This window comes from Mya arenaria, chromosome 7 (assembly GCF_026914265.1).
Source record: "Mya arenaria isolate MELC-2E11 chromosome 7, ASM2691426v1".
Taxonomy (NCBI): domain Eukaryota; kingdom Metazoa; phylum Mollusca; class Bivalvia; order Myida; family Myidae; genus Mya; species Mya arenaria.
This window is the reverse complement of record NC_069128.1, coordinates 3,006,663-3,027,641: the sequence shown is the minus strand read 5'-3', so window position 1 is coordinate 3,027,641 and position 20,979 is coordinate 3,006,663. Positions and strand designations below refer to the sequence as shown.

Sequence of the window (20,979 nt, the reverse complement as noted above, 5' to 3'; positions counted from 1 at the left end):
AAGCCGTTCCGAAGTAAAAGATATTGTTAATATACAACTTCGCAATATCTAAAGAACACCGAAAACAATTAATACAATTCCTGTTTTTAAACAAGGTCAAAACGTTAAAAATATGGTAACTTTACTTCCGTTTTAACCATGAATAACAATGACGGTATATTTACAAGTATTAGGTTACGTTATCTTTGCAGTGTTACGTCAAAACTCGTTGGCTCGACCTCGCCGAAATTGCCGAGAAAACTTCGAGCAAACGACAACTCGAACCGCGAAAATTCGATTATATTTGCATTTTCAGCACCTCAACACACAATTATACAACAACTCGTCAGACGGCTTGCCCTAAACCAAATAGGAATACATACGTGTTATTGGATATGTCGACGAAATACTGGCCCGGGTTCATTTTTTTGGCGAACCAAAATCCTAAATACTGCCAAAGGGTGTGTGTGCGTGTGTGCGTGTGCGCGTGTGCGCGTGGGTGGGTGGGTGAGTGGGTTGTTGTGGGGGGAAGGGGTCTTCATCTTTAATGGCCATACTCCAAGGTTATATGTGTCGGTAAGATGTTTAAATGACAAAAATGCAAACATGTTTTATTCTTTCAAAACATTTTCTTCAAAAGTAGAAAGTCTAGTAAATGAGTAAGTTATATCCAGATCTACAATGGTCCGTTTGGTAAGTCACGAAACCATAATATACTTCTTTCTTTGCCAATATATGTTCAGAAGACTTCGCGTGAGTGCAAGATTTAGTCTAGCGACATCTATCTGTCACAGTACTAAATTGAACACGATCCTCCACATAGTTTGTTCAAATAATGATCCAGCAAAAAAACACGATAGTTTCGACTGCTAAAATAACACGTCAAACATAATACTCAGTACAGTTTTTACCAATGCCAAAATTATGAACGCCCCAAAATAAAACTCCAACAATGCGACAGTGACAGAGGTCGTTTAAAACACATTTTTAAGTGCTGGCAAACCCTCCACGCTTTGTAGACAAGAATGCAATGGCGAAGTGAATGAAATTTCAATACAAAATTCAAATCAAACAAGCTTCCTCCATCCTGATTCTTTTATTTAATCCATTCAATTAAAACATATTGCGAATTTTAACCCAGATACACCGCGATCATCTGTTTATTTTGAATTGATCGTAACGCGGATGATCCATAATAATCATTCATAAATGTAAACACGAGCTAACCATATGTTTTATTTAAACAATTCAAAGCACTATAGAATAATAATGCATTTCGATATCTGCCATTAATAGCTTTTTTGAACACCATGTGAAAATCCAATCCCCAGTTTTTAATTGAATTTTCTACAGTGGCTACGTGAAATTGAAATGTTCCTATTCAAAATTTGTTGACACTGCAAGTAGTGGGTTCAAAACTTAGAACATTCGAAAACGTCGAGTCAAAATTAACTCACTTTATCTTACATTTCAGGCCACATGGCAGATGATAGGGACCTTAATGGTTTTGGAGGAAAGTATTTTGAACTGTATCATTTAAAACAGTAAAATTATAGGAGCTAAAATTATGTCTACATTTTATCATATAACCATAGTCATAGTCATCAGCCTCTTGTGTCAGCTCTATATTTTATATGATATTGCCGAATATTTTTACTTGCCTTTTATTATATTCTAGACTACAGAACACAGGTGTAAACAACATGCCCCATACTTTCTAATAGTATTCTTGGCATTTGATATCAGAAAATAATGCATTCTGTGCGATTCCCATGATCAAAACACTTCAATACAAGTTTTGTTTGAACAGGTTTTGCAGTGGAAAATTAACAATTAAGAATGGTCCAGAACGGACTAAGGATGCATGGTATATTCTACATAAGATGTAATTCAATTTGTATTCGTTGTTTTTGGGAGTTCGTTTTGCCTTTTCAGGATAGCCAGATAGGTTGGCGGCTTCCTAGTTTTACGTGCCAATGTGTTTTTTTTCTTTTAACGGGTGTCTACCTCCTTTGTCGTACTACCTCGACAAGGTCATAGTGTTTCTTTTGCGGTAGAGCTTGCCTCAATTGCATACACAAGTCCCCAAGCTAAATCGCATATCCTTAGACATAAAACACATCTAATCTGCAGACTTTACTGTTTAATATAGGATCAATGTCGGCCCTTAGTTGAGAAGGATGACACTATAATAAACGAACACATCCTACTTTATTTTTGTTACATGTGTTGGACAAAAATGTAACATACATACTGGTTATACGGATAAAAATCACCCTCTCATAGATACGTACGTACCTACAGTGTGTGCATACCGAGTTTGTTTTACCATTACACTACATGAACCATAGTCTAGCCTACGTGTCGGCTCTTGTCGAATGAAACAGGATACAGTCAATTTCGGTATGACACGATTACTGTAATGTTCCAATTCCATTGTCATTTTGCAAAGGCACGCTGTTTTCTTAGGTTGAATGTAAACTAGAGGTGTTTTCAGAACACACCGCTATTTGTTGGCGCAGCTCCCATCTTGTCATCTTTTCCTCGATGCTTTGCAATGACGTTCACGCTCAGAAAAGCATCAGTGCCGGGCTTCTGCATGTCAGTAATGACCAAATCTAACACAATTACCAGTTGGCCGATTTGTCGAGATATAGTTTCCCAATCCGTTGTTGACCTTGGTCGCTTACGTCATCAACAATATATGAAGGCGCCTGCCGACAATGACTACTCCGCCTGACCCTCATTATAGCGGATTAGCGGACTCTTGTATGCTAATTGTTTGGACATTAGGATAATTTGCTTTTTGGACCATTGTTGTGATCAGCATGATGCCAAGGTTTTCGGATATTAATTAGGGTTAAAGCATGTATAACGGGGGTTCTTTCAAACGTGTGTGGTAACTTGTAACATAAATAGAGATTTTATTTGTGATGCAGATATTAACATATTTGTATATTCCTAATTCTGCTGCTGAGGCATCGATGAAAATCTTAGTTGTTGCAATCAGGAAGGTGTTAAGCTGCACTCTCATTAATTGACCTTTTAAACTTTTTATCCTTTGTCTTGGAATGAGCTAATTTTTGCGTCAATGTCTGGACACTAGTGGTATAAGACTGCTGACAAAAGAGCAGATCGCAGGTTTTCATATTTACGTTCGAAAATTGATGGAGTTTTTTCTAAATGCGTTTGTAATACTTAAAGGAAAATGTTTTCGGCATTTTTCTAAACAATTGATATCTGTTCTGTTGTGAGTTATCTTATATGATATTGAATTGAATGCATTGGTGCCAAAATCAACTTTCTGAGACAACACATACAATAAAAGTCAAAACTGTCAATATGTGAGAGTGCAGCCTTAAGATGATTTGAATTACATATGTTTTCTAGTTGGTTACAATACTGAAAAAAAAAACGGTTATGTTTGGTGATCATATATATAAGCACATCATGAATTCAATTTATTTAATTTACTCAAACTACTTCTTTGTGATCAAATGATAACTTTATATCTTGAATATTATTTAATTATAAATGTAAAGGGAGGTAATTTGCCAGATATGAATTTTGAAATTTTTTGTTCAAGCTACCACGAAGTATTTGTTTACACACAAGATATAGACCGAAACTACGCTGATGACAAGAACCCTGAGCCTTAGCACACTTTCTCAATGAAGCAAAAGAACATCAGCATGGCCTACTATAAAGGACAACGAAATTGGTTACGTCCCAGGGAACGGGCTCGGCAGCGATTCATATCAATTGTCAGCTGTCTTCATAATCATGGAATCTAAACCAACTAACCGGATATGTCAGCAGTTGGTTGGATATTATTGGGTAAACAAGGGGAATGGTTCAATCTATATACAGAACAGATATACTAATTATAGAACTTGCAAAACACGAAAAAAAATGTTCAAAATGTTTATAAAGAAAGGTGTTTGGCATGCCATAAAAACAATGAGGTCTGAATGGGTCTGTAAATATAAATAGGTCTGCCTAGCTGTAGAATTAAATTAGACTTCCTTACTGTTTTGACTATTAATAATTTATAGAACCGAAACAAGAGTGCCGCGGTTCTCGTTTGTTATTTCAGTAAAACAAGGAACAGGACCGGGCAACTATTAAAATCAGAGTTATGGGCCTTGTTTAATATATTGGTACTGGCCGATTTCTAAAGTGCCTTTGAGGCGGGCCAACGCTTGTTGGATGTGCATTTCGAAGTATATTTCCTATCGGTATTTATGTTTACTAGAACAACGACTTTTTTATGTTTTATTTAGAACTGTCAATTTATGTATCTGACATTTTAAGTTCTTTTTCTATATTGAAGAAACTAAAACCGTTGGCCGCCGCCTACATGGCATATAGGAAGGTACGCCCCTGTACAAGCTATGCATGCATCAAACAATATTTTGACTGAAGAAAGGGAGAAAACCATTGTCTCTAAAGTCGTATGTTGTTATAGTTTGCTCCCTTACTTCATCAAATCCATCTGACAAAGTGTAGTCTCTGTCTCCTTTTCGGCGTAGCCATATAAGATGGATGTTCAGCTAGATGTTGGACCAATCAAATGCTGTATATAAAACACTGTTATGAAATATATAGCAAATAAAACGTTTCAGTTAGTTAATATTTTAAGCTTGTATTGGGCTTCCTCCATTTCCTAGGTTTCAATATACGGATTTTACTTATCATTCTTTCTTTTTTACTTTCTTCTTTTACGGGGGTGGGTGGGGGTGGGGTGGGGTGGGGTGGTTAACAAAATAAATGTCTATCAATTACCACACGCATTCCCGTAGTACTACTGCAGAAGTGCAGATGTTTCATACGACTCCAAGTATGACGCAATCTTCTCAAGATCAGCTTCTAAAACAACTTCCTTGTGGTTTATATGGGCAGACGTACCATTGGATGTTCTGTGCTTTAAGAAGCCATCATATCACGGATCAAGTCAATGTCCCTTTTCAAAACCTTCAAATGCCTTTTCAAGGCACTGCGAATTTTAATGAGCGTATTCCTGTAATATTCCCCGGATTTTAAAATGGCGTGTTTAGGTCTTCCGGTTGTTTTGGGATTGCTTCGCAATTAAACTTCTGCATCTTCGGGGCCAGTCCCCCTCAGTAACAGTCTAGGAATCGAGCATGTACCCATAGACCACATTGTGCCATTCTGTGGATTCAATGGATATATAATATAAATTGGTGAATGGCTTTGGAATTAACGTGATTATAATAGAGAACAACAGCATAAACTGTCAATTAAATTACTCGGATTCCAATTTTAGTGCGTGTAAACAGGCCAAAGTTTGCCATCCTGCAGCAGCAGAGGACGCAGTGTTTTATTTGTTTCAATCATTATCAACAACTCTTTCATGAATCAAAGTAATATATACAATGTATTGTTCACCTTTTCTCGATTTGTTAAATGTAGCTGTTATAACACTGTTTGCATTAAGTTCTTATTTGCTTTTTAACTTGTTTTTTTTTCATCGAAGCATTTGTTATTGCTTTGATAGGAAGCAAGAAATGCGCATGCGTGTACCTCATCATAAATAGGTCGCCGAAATTAATACGCCGGTTATTCGTCGGGGGCATTAATGCCAAAATGAACGTAACTTTTTTGTGCAGAAAAGTACATGAGAGTGGAAATATTGAAAACTATATATTTTTCATAGTTTAAATGATTCCATTTGCGAATAAAGAAGGACAAACTCTAAGATAAAGTAATAGTATTTGTTGCAGATTTCATTTATTCGTTTTCCAATTTATTCACAAATAACAACCGGTGTCTTAGTGTAATATGCTACACGGTTCTTCCATTTCCCCGAAATACGTCACTCAGATGAAGGGAGAACATCGGTTGAAAGAGGTGTCCTCAAGAAAAGGCAGCATGAACGCCCAGCAAACTATCGCCTGGCAGCGCAACTGCGACGCAAACACGAGCTTAACACATAGAGCGAATTAAAACAAAAAATTGGGTTAAAACGACATGAAAAGAAGTAGTTCTTTGGAGTTTGCGGTTTTTAGAATACCTGCGCGCATGCGCAGATAGTCTAAAAACATACTACTACATACAACACAGTTGATATAGTTTCACAGATGGTCAAGCAAGAGCTACAAAACGTCTAACGCACAAGGGTAAGGGCATGCATACTGTATGGTTATTTTTGACGCAATCATTTGGTAAATTGTTCATAACTTTCTTAATGTGAACAACGTGATTAACGACATCGCTGTTTACTTTTAAACGTGAAATAGTTGATGATATGTCCAAATATCAACACACACGCACGCACGCACGCACGCACGCACGCTCGCGCACGCACGCACGCACGCACGCACGCTCGCTCGCGCGCGCACGCACGCACGCACGCAAACAACCCCCCCAAAAACAACAACAAATAACAAAAACAAAAACGAGTACATCTGAAACAGTTGTCCCAAATGATGTTCGAAATAGTGCAGATAAAAAGTGTATCCAATAAACTTCCATAGCCGAGCATATTTGAAAATTAACAACGATGGATACCAAATTCTGAACAATCGACCCAATAATTTCGCATGAGAGTATTAAATGCACGCTGGGCGTAACTGACGTCAAATATTTGTTGCATCAATCTTAATTGAATAGAGGTATGACCTTATTTACTGACGTCAAATATTTGTTGCATCAATCTTAATTGAATAGAGGTATGATCTTATTTATACACAATGTCAAATAAGTATGCTAATGAATGCTATGTGACAGGTCTAAACTATTGCCTTTTCCCCTTATTGGAGCATAAACGATGAAATAATAATAAAAATATATAAAGTACGTATCAACATTTATGATTTAATATCGTAGCATAATTTATCTGTGGGCCGCTCCAACCGAAGATGTCTTCATTGATTAATGAGACCAAGCCAATTTTTGATAATTAAATCTTTTTTGAAGGTGATGGTGGTCTAGTGGTACAGGTGTCAGTCGCTCAAGGTTAGAGGTGCGATCCCCAAAACGGACACGCTCCATTGGCCTTTAAACTGGTATATATAGTACTTTTATTGCTATATAATCTCCTATTATACTCCCTTCACATACAAGGATTTATTCTAACGAGACCTTGCGGATTGCACAAATTCACGGATTTGGCCTCTTTTTCTTTTAAGAGTTGTGTTACGAGTTATAACGAGCTACATGAATTTGCGGTTTATTACGGATTTTAACGAGTCATTACAAGCTTCATGTATTTGCAGTTTATTACGGATTTTAACGAGTCATTACGAGCTACATGTATTTGCAGTTTATTACGAATTTTAACGAGTCATTACGAGCTTCATGTATTTGCAGTTTATTACGAATTTTAACGAGTCATTACGAGCTACATGTATTTGCGGTTTAATACGAATTTTAACCAGTCATTACGAGCTACATGTATTTGCAGTTTATTACGGATTGTTACGAGTTATAACGAGCTTCATGTATTTGCAGTTTATTACGGATTTTAACGAGTCATTACGAGCTACATGTATTTGCAGTTTATTACGAATTTTAACGAGTCATTACGAGCTTCATGTATTTGCAGTTTATTACGGATTTTAACGAGTCATTACGAGTTTCATGTATTTGCAGTTTATTACGAATTTTAACGAGTCTTTACGAGCTACATGTATTTGCAGTTTATTACGAATTTTAACGAGTCTTTACGAGCTTCATGTATTTGCAGTTTATTACGAATTTTAACGAGTCTTTACGAGCTACATGTATTTGCAGTTTATTACGGATTTTAACGAGTCATTACGAGCTTCATGTATTTGCAGTTTATTACGAATTTTAACGAGTCATTACGAGCTACATGTATTTGCGGTTTAATACGAATTTTAACGAGTCATTACGAGCTACATGTATTTGCGGTTTAATACGGATTTTTACGAGTCATTACGAGCTACATGTATTTGCGGTTTAATACGGATTTTTACGAGTTATTACGAGCTACATGTATTTGCGGTTTAATACGGATTGTTACGAGTTATTACGAGCTACATGTATTTGCTGTTTAATACGGATTGTTACGAGTTATTACGAGCTACATGTATTTGCGGTTTAAAACGGATTGTTACGAGTTATTACGAGCTACTTGTATTTGCGGTTTAATACGGATTGTTACGAGTTATTACGAGCTACATGTATTTGCGGTTTATTACGGATTGTTACGAGTCATTACGAGCTTCATGTATTTGCGGTTTATTACGGATTGTTACGAGTCATTACGAGCTACATGTATTTGCGGTTTATTACGGATTGTTACGAGTTATTACGAGCTACATGTATTTGTGGTTTATTACGGATTGTTACGAGTTATTACGAGCTACATGTATTTGCGGTTTAATACGGATTTGTACGAGTTATTACGAGCTACATGTATTTGCGGTTTATTACGGATTTTTTTCGAGTAATTACGAGCTATCTGTATTTGTGGTTTATTACGAATTTTAACGAGTAAATACGAGCTTCATGTATATGCATTTTATTACGGATTTTACGAGTTATTACGAGTAACATGTATTTGCGGTTATTACGGATTTTAACGAGTTATTACGAGCTTCATTTATTTGCGGTTATTACGGAATGTTACGAGTTATTGCGAGCTACATGTATTTGCGGTTTAATACGGATTGTTACGAGTCATTACGAGCTACATGTATTTGCGGTTTAATACGGATTTTTACGAGTTATTACGAGCTACATGTATTTGCGGTTTAATACGGATTTTTACGAGTTATTACGAGCTACATGTATTTGCGGTTTAATACGGATTTGTACGAGTTATTACGAGCTACATGTATTTGCGGTTTAATACGGATTTTTACGAGTTATTACGAGCTACATGTATTTGCGGTTTAATACGGATTTGTACGAGTTATTACGAGCTACATGTATTTGCGGTTTATTACGGATTTTTTTCGAGTAATTACGAGCTATTTGTATTTGTGGTTTATTACGGATTGTTACGAGTTATTACGAGCTACATGTATTTGCGGTTTATTACGGATTTTTTTCGAGTAATTACGAGCTACATGTATTTGCGGTTTATTACGGATTTTTTTCGAGTAATTACGAGCTATCTGTATTTGTGGTTTATTACGAATTTTAACGAGTAAATACGAGCTTCATGTATATGCATTTTATTACGGATTTTTACGAGTTATTACTAGTAACATGTATTTGCGGTTATTACGGATTTTAACGAGTTATTACGAGCTTCATTTATTTGCGGTTATTACGGAATGTTACGAGTTATTGCGAGCTACATGTATTTGCGGTTTAATACGGATTGTTACGAGTCATTACGAGCTACATGTATTTGCGGTTTAATACGGATTTTTACGAGTTATTACGAGCTACATGTATTTGCGGTTTAATACGGATTTTTACGAGTTATTACGAGCTACATGTATTTGCGGTTTAATACGGATTTGTACGAGTTATTACGAGCTACATGTATTTGCGGTTTAATACGGATTTTTACGAGTTATTACGAGCTACATGTATTTGCGGTTTAATACGGATTTGTACGAGTTATTACGAGCTACATGTATTTGCGGTTTAATACGGATTTTTACGAGTTATTACGAGCTACATGTATTTGCGGTTTAATACGGATTTGTACGAGTTATTACGAGCTACATGTATTTGCGGTTTATTACGGATTTTTTTCGAGTAATTACGAGCTACCTGTATTTGTGGTTTATTACGGATTGTTACGAGTTATTACGAGCTACATGTATTTGCGGTTTATTACGGATTTTTTTCGAGTAATTACGAGCTACATGTATTTGCAGTTTATTACGGATTTTTTTCGAGTAATTACGAGCTATCTGTATTTGTGGTTTATTACGAATTTTAACGAGTAAATACGAGCTTCATGTATATGCATTTTATTACGGATTTTTACGAGTAACATGTATTTGCGGTTATTACGGATTTTAACGAGTTATTACGAGCTTCATTTATTTGCGGTTATTACGGAATGTTACGAGTTATTGCGAGCTACATGTATTTGCGGTTTATTACGGATTGTTGCGAGTTATTACGAGATATTCGTTTTTGCGGTTTATAACGGATTGTTACAAGTTATTACGAGCTACATGCATTTGCGGTTTATTGCTGAATGTTTATACGAGTTTTTACGATGTATTTATTGCCAAATTCCACGATTTGTTACGAGTTTTCACGGATAACTACGAGAAATTAACGGGCATTTTAAAGCTGCACTCTCACAGATTGCACGTTTTGACAACTTTTTTATTTTTTGTCTCGGAACGAGCCAATTTTTGCGAAAATCCATGGAAACCAGTTATATAAGACTGCTGACAAAAAAGCAGATCGCAGATTTTTATATTTAAGTTAAAAAATTAATATTCGAACGTAAATATGAAAATCAACGATCTGATTTTTTGTCAGCAGTCTTGTATCACTGGTTTGCAGATATTTACGCAAAAATTTGCTCTTTCCAAGACAAAAAATAAAAAAGTTGTAAAAATGGTATATCTGTGAGAGTGCAGCTTTAAGAGCTTTTTACGGACTGTTGCGAGCATATTACAAGTATATTATGGAGTGTTTTTTCATTGAAGTTTTTACGTGTTAGTTATTATATGTTAACGTTTTGGTACGAATAGTTACGAGTTAGTTCGTAAACAAAATGTAAACTTACCGTAACAAATCGTAAAACAATTTTTGTTACATCTCATTTGCGGATTCTTGCGAGCAGTTTACGGATAGTTACGTGTTATTGCGAGTGTTGTACAAAACTTACGGTTTGTGACGAGTTATTTACGAAAAAAACAACACAATCTGTGGACAATGGTAATTTTTTTTTTGCCTGTCTAAAACATTTGTCTGGTACCTAACGGTTTCTTAATAGTGCCTGCGAGTTGTTGCGAATTATTTCCGGATACCAGCGAGTTGTTTACGAATGCTTACGATTGATTTCGATTGGCGATCCGTAAGGTCTCGTTAGATTAATCCGTGTATGTAAAGGGGGTATAACTCATACAATGAGAAGCAATTCATTATAAAGCGGAAACTATACTGTTGTTTGAATATCAAGAACTGACCCAAAAATAACAAATAGTCACTTACGTAATTTCTCAATTTCAAGCTTAACCCATGTTTTTCACATAGTATCATGATGCATGTTATTATTCAAAATATTTTACTCCTTTAAAAGCACAATCTCTTGTGCATTATGTTCATAAATATCATTGCTCAATATTCTAAACAAAATTATCCTGGAGCACAAACTTAATAAATTAATCTTATCAATTAGATTATTTGTTTGCACAAGATTTATTTTTATGAAAAAATGGCCAAATAATTGTATCGACATCCGTGAAAGGTACGCTTTTTAAAAGAGTAAAACATTTAACACAAATGTGGTTCTGATGTACAATGAGTTTAAATTGAGATTGAGAATGGACTCAAGGATATGTGTGACATACTGGGGCCTGGAGGATGATATTTAATTCAACTTTAGTTAATCTTATGGTCATACACCATTGATTTTATTTATTCTATTGGTCAGTTATTTATAACAAGTGATCCGATTAGCTACATCGTTCTTAAATCCAATAAAGAACAATATTGAATACCAGCCCAGCTAGTTTCTATGAAGGAAATGGACTCGAGAATGATTTGTATACACTTTAATACCGAACTAAACTAACTAAGAAGAGTCAGATGTGTTACATAAGTCGAGTAAAACGAAAGTACAATCGTTACCCTGATAGGTGATATGCTGGGACTCCAGAACTTCACACGGTAGTATCTGGTGTTCTGAAAAATATAGATAGTAGGAATTAAAAACTTAGTGCTCACCGAATTGGTCTAACCATAATGTTGAACTTATAACGTTTGATTTATAAACCGTGTAAAGTAGCGAATGTAAACGTCATAACGCCGCCGTTCGGTTCATGAATCTCACGCCTATGATTTAATTATTCAGTTAAAATCTATTTAGATCAAATCATCGATTTATCAACTTGTCCACATAAGTAATCGTGAAATGAATTAAACGTCAAACAATAGAAGTGCACGTCATAAATAACTCCTACGTTTGGATATTTTAAATGTCGCTATATGTCGATAATTTTGACGTAAACAATATCAGTGTGTGTATACCACGTGATCAATTAAGTCATAAATGCTTCGTCGGAAGGCAATTTGTTGGTTCGAATAAAGACTTTAAACAATGACAACTTTACTATTTCTACAACACTTTAAATGAACAATAGCGCACTTTACGCCGCTTACGGAGCCCAACTTCGGTCTTTTACCAGAGTTTGATTGAGACTTTAGTTTCTTAAAACATTTCGACAAACATGTTCACAAAACCGCCACCTGATGGAGCACTGTCAAAACATTATTTTGGCAACAGGTTTGCCGAAGTGTTTGAGGAAACTAATCACTTAGTCAAACTCCGGTAATAAAACGAAGGAGAGGCTCTCGGAGCGTCATAGACTGTCCTGTGTTTCATTTAAAATGGTGTTGAAAAAGAAAAGTAGTCTTTGTTTTAAGTCTCCATTCGAAGCAAAATGTTGCCTTCTGACGTAGTATTTATGACGTAATTTATCACGTGATATACACACACTGAATATCAAAGGAACTAAAATCCTTATGCAATGTCAATTATTATTTTTAGATTCATGGTGTTTAACGGTAAAACACAATATATTGCCTTTACAATAAAGTGTGCCAGAGTAATAGTTAGATGACCGGAAGTACAATATCAATGATTAAGAATGGGCGGAATGAGCGCAACGAACAGGCCCTTCTTATTGACTTAGAATACAATCTCAACGCAAAATCAGTCTCAGTTAGTGTGTATCAGAAGACTGGTATAAGGTGATTTTTTTAATAAACGCGATGAATTCTTACTGATTAAGACTACCACTTATTGATTGGATATCTGCTATTTTATTGGCTGAAAATGTAGGTTTTGTTCTTAAATCATAAAATTTACAGAAGATGCAAAAGTTAATTTACCCTCCTCGCAGCATCGAATATATCCACCGGCAGAGAACGACCAGTTATTGCACGGACCGCAAATCGTGCTGACCGGACGGCAGTAAAGTCATCTGTAGGGATTGGAATCCACGCGCCAAGCCCAAGAAGTCCAGAAATCCGGCTTCCTGGAGGAAACACTCCCCGACAAATTTGTCCGTCCGCTAGATGGAGGTATAGCCCGAGACATATGGCCACTGCCAGACAGCCATGTCTGTTTACCATTGTTACTGTGTGTTTTTTTAAGTAAAGCCTTATAGCCCCAAATCCTTTATGTTTAAATCCCGACTGTGAACATTAATACAAACTGCTACAGAAGCATATGTTACAAGGAAAAACTAAGTTAAATTAGATTGTGCCCTTATGTAATGAAAACGTAATATTAAACCACCAAAAATATTCACCTATATGCATAGTAACATTTCCAATCAATCAATGTTCGTTCTACGCGAACTGTTGCGTCCTTGTGTATGGTATCGTAGTTATGGTTTAACTAATGTTTGTAATTCTAATGGCTGAATACGTATTGCTGTTGTGCTTGTGATCTATTGATATAAATAAATATAGGGTAAAAAAAGTAAGAGTCAATATTTAGTCTTAAAACGTGGTCTGGGTGTTAACAGGATTTTTTTTCATTAGTTATTGCCCTCAATGGAGCTTAGCTTCATTGTTAAAGAAACATGAGTAAAACATCAGGCCTCTTGTAACATGTAATTCGTTATTATTATTTGACATAAACACCTACTATTTGTCAGGTGTTTGTTAAGGATAGAACAACAAAATAAAATCGTAAAAAGGACTTGGTTTTTGGACTCGCTAGCTAAATCCCCATTGATGCCAAATACAGTTTAAAAGGGAAAAGTCACGGCACAATATTTGGTGGAAAATCCGGGTAGTATCTCCGTACGTCAAGTGAACACAGCAAAGAAATCGGATACCTTCAACATCTATATGGACTTAAAGTGGATATAAATAAGTTCGCAATTGTGCCTTCCCACCGACGATAATGAGCAACTGGCGAAGTACGGATCCCCTACACCAGCCGAACATGGAATACCATTACTCAGAGACAACCTGTGAACGTTGTTCAAGCTGTGGACTGAGACATGCAAGCAAGCAATAATAAAATTTTAAATCGAAACTACAGGGACATGCCCAATTGGAAAATGAGACGAAGACCCTGCTAAAATGCACAATGCTTAGGCCTGACAAAGAACCTCACATACTTCCATAAGTATTGGGTTAAATATATGAATGCAAATTTTTAAAGCAAAATTATGACGCCATTAAATGACCAATCACAAAAGGTTTAACTGCCAACACGTTTCCTTTACCGGTGGAAATTATTTCCGAAAAAAAATAGATTCGAAAAAAGCCTAAGAGCAATACACAGGGATGATAGCAGATAATTGTCAATCCGGAGAAATGGTTGAGGATTGGTTTACGAGGGATCCATGCCCAAATTGGGGTCAAGCGGTTTAGACCCCTTTTGAAATTGTATCTAACGTAATTTATTTTCATTTATATGTCCTACTGTTTATGATGAAAATATCAGAGCAAAAACAATCTTGACAACTATAAAATAGTCTTAAGTTGAGAGCTCTCAGTTGATGTCAGGGTTAATTTGTAACTTTAGAACGTCTGAATAAGTGTGTATATACCACGTGACAAATAACGTGATATATGATACATCAGAAGGCAACAATATGCTTCAAATGAAGACTTAAAACAAAGATAACTTTTCTTTTACTTCACCATTTTAAATGAAAAAGGGCAGTCCATGCCTCTTAAAGAGCCCCGCCTTCGTTTTAATACCGGAGTTTGATAAGGTGATGAGTTTCATCAAACACTTCGACAAACCTGTTTCCAGAATAATGTTTTGACAGTACTCCGTCAGACGGCCGTTCTGTAAAAAGTTTTGTCGAAGTGTTTTAAGAAACTAAACTCCCAATCAAACTTTGGTAAAAGACCGAAGGCGGGGCTTTGTAAGCGGCATAGACTTCGTTATGTTGCATTAAAAATGGTGAAGAAATAGTGAAATTGTTTTTGTTTCCATTCGAAAAAAAAATTGTCTTCCGACGTAGCATTTTTGACGTAATTTGTCACATGGTATATACACACTGTGAATACAAGCTTCAGGGAAACAATACCCTAATTGTTTCAGTGACGTCATCGAATTAAAACAAACCTTGATGTAAACTACAAAACGGAATTTGCGTAAGATTTATTGCATTTCTAAAGTAGATTGCAAAAGCAAAATACAAAATTTATTGCTGACACATCCAGTATACTTTTGAGATAAAGCAATATCTATATCAAAGTCACCGATTTTCGCGATGCATGATGTTAAACCTTTAGGTGACGTTACACAAAACATTCTGTGAAATCCGGGAATTCTAGATGAAGTGGTACGTTTCCTTGCATGTGAACAACGCCTCGGCAAAATCGGTACTGAAAAAAACAACAGAAAATTAACTTCCAATAATTGTTATTTTCGATGATTAAATGTCAATATACATGTTTATTTCCATCAGCACATTGCTGCAAAGTTCGATCGCCAAATGGTGATCAATATCAACCGATTTTTCTTGGTGGAAATAAGCGAAGTAAAATCTTTCTGACATGTCCTGTCACAACAGAAAGGGCGGAACATGCGAATAGTGGACACTTCTCTGTAGAACCCCGTATTTCTTGCTGATACTCAAATATGCCTATCATATTGAACGGCTTTAAATAAGTGCGATTGGTCGCCGTCGGTTTTTAAGATGTTAAGGACCAGGTCAATCCCGTTAATTTCACCTGAATGGAGGTCAAGATGTATGTAATCCCATGAACCTATGTTAAAGATTAAAAAAAATAGTTAAAGAAAGAAGGAGTAAGATTGGGACCGAAAAATAATTTCGAAATAGCGATAATTTCGGATAAACGATGTTCGGAATAGCGGTGTTCAACTGTATATCATCATGATTGCATGCAGTATACCAACAGTCTGAACAAAGGCGATGACAAAAAAGAACGGCATTCCAGCATGCCAGCATCACGGGTAAAATAAATTTATCTTAAAAATCCAAATAGTATTGGTTGCCAATAAAATAATGTTACTATCCCGTATAAACGCCTAGAAAGTTTAAAATCTGACTCTAGTGTCTCTGTTTTCAGTGATTTTTTTGGAATTATTTTCACCGCCTGTTCCTCCCGAATTGGGATTTCTTTTTCGACTTTGGGAAAAAAACCAAATCATGCTTAAATAGCAAATATACGTGTTTTTACTTTTTTAGGCATACTTTTTGTTAAAAAAGGGCTAGCATTATTAAGATTTTGTTTCGTTTCTAGTAAATTCATTGCTTTTCATTCATTCACAGGACCTGTCTTCAATTAATTTGGAAAATATCATGAATTTTTGGGAAAAATGAACACTTTTCCGCTAGGGGAACCAGCCTTTAGAAGGCAGTAAATTGCACCGAAAAATCACTGGTATTGTGAATGAGGTCCAACTTCGGCCCTATTTCAGGCAGAGAAAAGACTCTGTACTTGAGAAAAATATTTTACAATAACAGTGTGTGTATACCACGTGATAAATTACGTCATATATGCTACGTTGGAAGGCAATATTTTTCCTAAAATAAAGAATTAAATCAAAGATAACTTTTGTTTTACTACACCATTTTAAATAAAACAAAGGGCAGTCTATGCCGCTTACAGAGCCCCGCCTTCGTGTTATTACAGAAATTTGATAAGGTGATTAGTTTCATCAAACACTTTGACAAACCTGTTTCCGAAATAATGTTTTAACAGTGCTCCGTCAGACGGCCGTTTTGAGAAAAGGTTTGTCGAAGTGTTTTTTAAAAAAAAACTAAACTCTCAATCAAACTCTGGTAAAAGACCGAAGGCAGGGCTCCATAAACGGCATAGACTGTGCAATATTGCATTTAAAATGGTGAAGAAATAGTGAAGTTATCTTTGTTTTTCGTCTTCATCCGCCGTACCATTTATGACCCAATCTATCACGTGGTATACACACACTGAGCAAGAGTCGGCAAAATAAGCAATGCCTTAGACTTTCCTGTTCCTGTTGACTTGACGATTAACAATGACGCCATGCAGGGGTTTTGTTACTAAATATAGAAAAGAACACATGACGTAATTTCATTGGCGTAAATACCGAAGAAATCCACATTAGGCACCAATGAAACTGCCTGATTACGAGATTTTCCTTGCGAAATATCCTATGGTTCTCATTTAAGCATGTATCCGACGATCAATTATAACGCACAAGCATATTTTACGATAAGTGTAATAAAATAAACGTTACCTGAAATATTCCTATTCCCGTTGTCTTGACGGTAACTCGAACCAAACTTGAAACTGTTTCCTGAAGACACAAAATATTATGAATTATTGAAAGTGGATACGTACACGTCTCAATACAATTATTAGAAAAAATACACCGATATACTTAGTAACAGTGAGGTAATCTAGCGGACGCGACACATATTATATACCATACAGGGTTTGGCTTGATTTATAAATAGTTGTAAAAGCTCTATTTCATGAATTTATTATGAACTAGCATCTTAAAGCAACATGGTCTAACAGATCAAACGCTGAAGTTTTCACCTTTATCAGGAATCTGAAGATTATATGAATGATATCTCAACAGACCCCCCCCCAACAACAACAAACATGATTTTTGAATACCAATGATCATACCAGAATGACAAATCATCAAATTAAATGACCAGTCAAATGTATGACAATTCCTTAAACAGTGTGTGTATACCACGTGATAAATTGGGTCATAAATGCTATATGGAAGCCTTGGAGGGCCACTTTTGAGTTTCGACTTACGGGTACTTTGACTTTTGACTTTTGACTTTTGACTTTCGACTTATGACTTATGACTTTTGACTTATTACGTTTGAGATGCATGCCTCATCTCATGATGGCGGACAAGGAATATTCAGAAGAAGTAAGTTCATTTGTCTTAGTTTTTTCTTGTATTATTTGCGAAATAATTGAAAACAAAACATATATACACACGTCCGCGAACAGTGTGTTATTAATTTGCAATTAATTCGGAAAGAAGAGTCGAAAACACTTTGTTTGCATGGCACCGTTCATGCAAAACACCGGCACAAATGGTGTTTGGTTTTTATTTCTAATGTACTAGAAAGGAACACTTGGGATCCTTTTCCACAACGCTATTTGGGCAGAATTCAAAGTTCACTGAATACTTTGACTTGTATGCAATGTCACTCCATATAGAGCTTCCCTCGAATAGAGCTCCCCGTGTTTTTCTTCTGTCACAAAGTGCACAATGTAGGCCTTTCTGTAACATATTCATTTCAGGAACAGGGAATCTTTGCTACATGTGTAAGCTCAATCTGACATATCTATAAATGAAAAGCCTAAATATTGGATCGGGTTTTAAACCCACTTAGATCAGCATTGTTTGTTGCCGTTTGCAGTTTCAAATTTGTAATTTAAACTATCGCATTTCATCCGTGGTTCATCCGTCCGTCCGTCCGTCCTTCAGTCCTTTCTTTAACAAATTATTGGTATCGCAACCCGCAAGTCGCAAGAAACTACTGAGTATAATTCAATGAAGCGTGACCACCATCATACAGTACCATATTAGTTGCTAGAATAGCGTTGCTAGGTCAATGGTCAAGGTCACATTGACCTACCTTTGAAATCGTCGTATATTCACTGGAAATAATGTATTGATTTCAATGACACTTGGTCCTAATTGAAAATGGGTCACTGAGTCAAAGGTCATCGTGAGCTGATTTTGAAATCGGGTTCTGCTCAATAACTGGTAAAAATGTTCACCTGAAGCGCCTGTAAAGAAAGCTCTACATAAGGAACTAGATAGATTTAATTATAGCGCACTCAATTGTTTTTGGACTGGGTTCCTAAGGCCGCGTTTGGTCCCCTAAGCCCTTTGATCCAAAAAATATATGATAATAACACGAACACTGTCAACGGTTCCGGCCATTATTTCACACTTAATGCTGTATAAACACGTCCTTGCTAAATTATGTACGTCCCAGCCATATGTGACAACTATCAAATAAGCTGTATGTGGGCTTTCAAATGTTTTTAACGAATAGAGCTCCCTTTTAAAGACAGCACTATTCGTTGAAGTTCATCGAGATCCCGTGTAACTCGTTTCGATGGGACCTCTATAGGGTGTGACAATGGACACTTAATCAAGTTGATGAGGAATGAAATAAAGCTAAAGGGGGAACAGTTTAGCATTGTTTCGAAATAGTATTGGGGCGGTTTAATCTTTTGTCCGAGGTCTTTCGCTCTTTGTGAAGGTAAATTTCCGATTGTTCGCTTTCAAAAGGCCATAGATGTGAGAATTTCTATGTTTTGTAGTCCCTTATATATGAATATGATGTAAATTTATATGCTTCTTCAAGAGTCTACACTTAAATTTTCAGTACTTGTTATAAGTCTGCTACTTGTAAGGAAATAGTTTCGTCCTCGTCAGTTTCGTAACCAGAATGCAATATTCGTATCCTCGACCTTTCGTTCGCGATTCATATTTTGCTGTTTCGTCCTAGATGTTGTTAGTACCCTTTTATTTAGGTGGATTACAGTGGTGTACTAGTGTACTATGCTTTTTCATGTGAACTGAGTATAATTTGGTTCCTTAAGTCCTGTTTATAGATCTATGAAACTATTGATACTATCAATAGATAAATACCTCTATGTACTTGACTTATTTAGTCATTTGATATGCTTAAACACCATTTTAATTGGATTATTACAGCATATTGAGCTTCGGGCATTGGGGATTATGCGCCCTTATAGTATATATTTAATAGGTTATCGGGCTTTCTGGTAAATGTGCATTTCTTTCTTTTTTAAGCTTTACGACAAATAAACCTCGGACTAACCGTTCTCGTTATTACCTTCCTCGTCAGGTTAAAGCATTATGATGCGGTGCACAACGTTTACCTATGTTGTTTTAGGAAAACCGTGGCTGGTCTGTAGCATATGCCTTTAATAGTTCGAATAGTTTACTCTTTTTTTTATATTTCCGAAGAAACCGAAAGGAGCGTGTTGTGTAATAAAATAATAATTTATATATACATGTAACTGGTCGTTTCTTTCAGAATTCAGATTCTTGTTGAATGTCAGATGTACAGCTAATACACTTCATACTTTGCAGGAAAGAGGAGAGCGGATTAAAGCAGTAATTGAAAATATTCGTACTCGTAGTAAAAAGCTGAAGAAGAAAGCTCTGGTGCCTGCTACTAAAAAAGTCAGTGAGCCAAAAGAAAAGGAAAAAATGGTAAATATGTCTAAAAATAGATTTGTCTTGGTACTGGCAGGGGAACGACTTACAATAACAAGGTATTCTTTATTGGAAACCACTTTATTAGCTCCATTTTTTGATGAAAAAGCGGAGCAATTGTTAACACTGCAACTTTTAATGAATGTCGTTCGTTGGCAAAGTCAGGTAGAAACATGCACTATCTCCTTATCTAAACAGAAGATTGTAAGCGGTGCAAATATATATAACATATTTCATAACTTGAAAACCACTGGATGGAATTTGATATAACTTCATACAATGGTAGAGCTCATGAGAGGAAGTGAAGTGTACAAGAACCATAACTTATTTGCTTAATTACTGAGTTATTTTCCTTTGTTACTTTTTCTTGTCCGGAGCATAACTTGAAAACTACTGGATGGAATTTCATATAACTTTATACATGGCGGTGGGGAATATAGTTGTCCTTCAGACTGCAATCTTGTTAATTTCTGTTTTGTAGAACTTTGCATACAATTGATCTATTATAGAAGTTATTATAACACATATATAATATGCCATTTCTTAGGATTTTTCACTACAACTGCTAATACTACTACTACTGTTATTGATGCTGCTATCGCTCTGCTACTGCTACTACATTTACTACTTCTACTACTACTAGAACT

The 20,979-nt window shown here is 35.9% G+C and overlaps 1 protein-coding gene across 1 annotated transcript; it reads right to left on the bottom strand.

Annotated features, from left to right (window-relative positions):
* Positions 1 to 5,767: 5,767 nt before the first annotated feature.
* LOC128240211 (uncharacterized) lies at positions 5,768 to 13,371 on the bottom strand. The gene is made up of 3 exons (XM_052956729.1): positions 13,006 to 13,371; positions 11,743 to 11,796; positions 5,768 to 5,906 (listed from the first exon to the last, which is right to left on the bottom strand). The coding sequence occupies exons 1-3, from the start codon at positions 13,246 to 13,248 to the stop codon at positions 5,820 to 5,822; spliced, it is 384 nt and encodes a 127-aa protein (XP_052812689.1). The 5' UTR covers positions 13,249 to 13,371; the 3' UTR covers positions 5,768 to 5,819.
* Positions 13,372 to 20,979: the final 7,608 nt, after the last annotated feature.

Excerpts from the sequence above, each read along its gene's own strand:
- LOC128240211 (XM_052956729.1), bottom strand. The coding sequence starts at position 13,248 with ATGGTAAACAGACATGGCTGTCTGGCAGTGGCCATATGTCTCGGGCTA. Across the intron at positions 11,797-13,005 it reads TATTCGATGCTGCGAGGAGG|AACACCAGATACTACCGTGT; the intron begins GTAAATTAACTT and ends TATATTTTTCAG. Across the intron at positions 5,907-11,742 it reads CCAGCATATCACCTATCAGG|TTGCGCTGCCAGGCGATAGT; the intron begins GTAACGATTGTA and ends TTTGCGTCGCAG.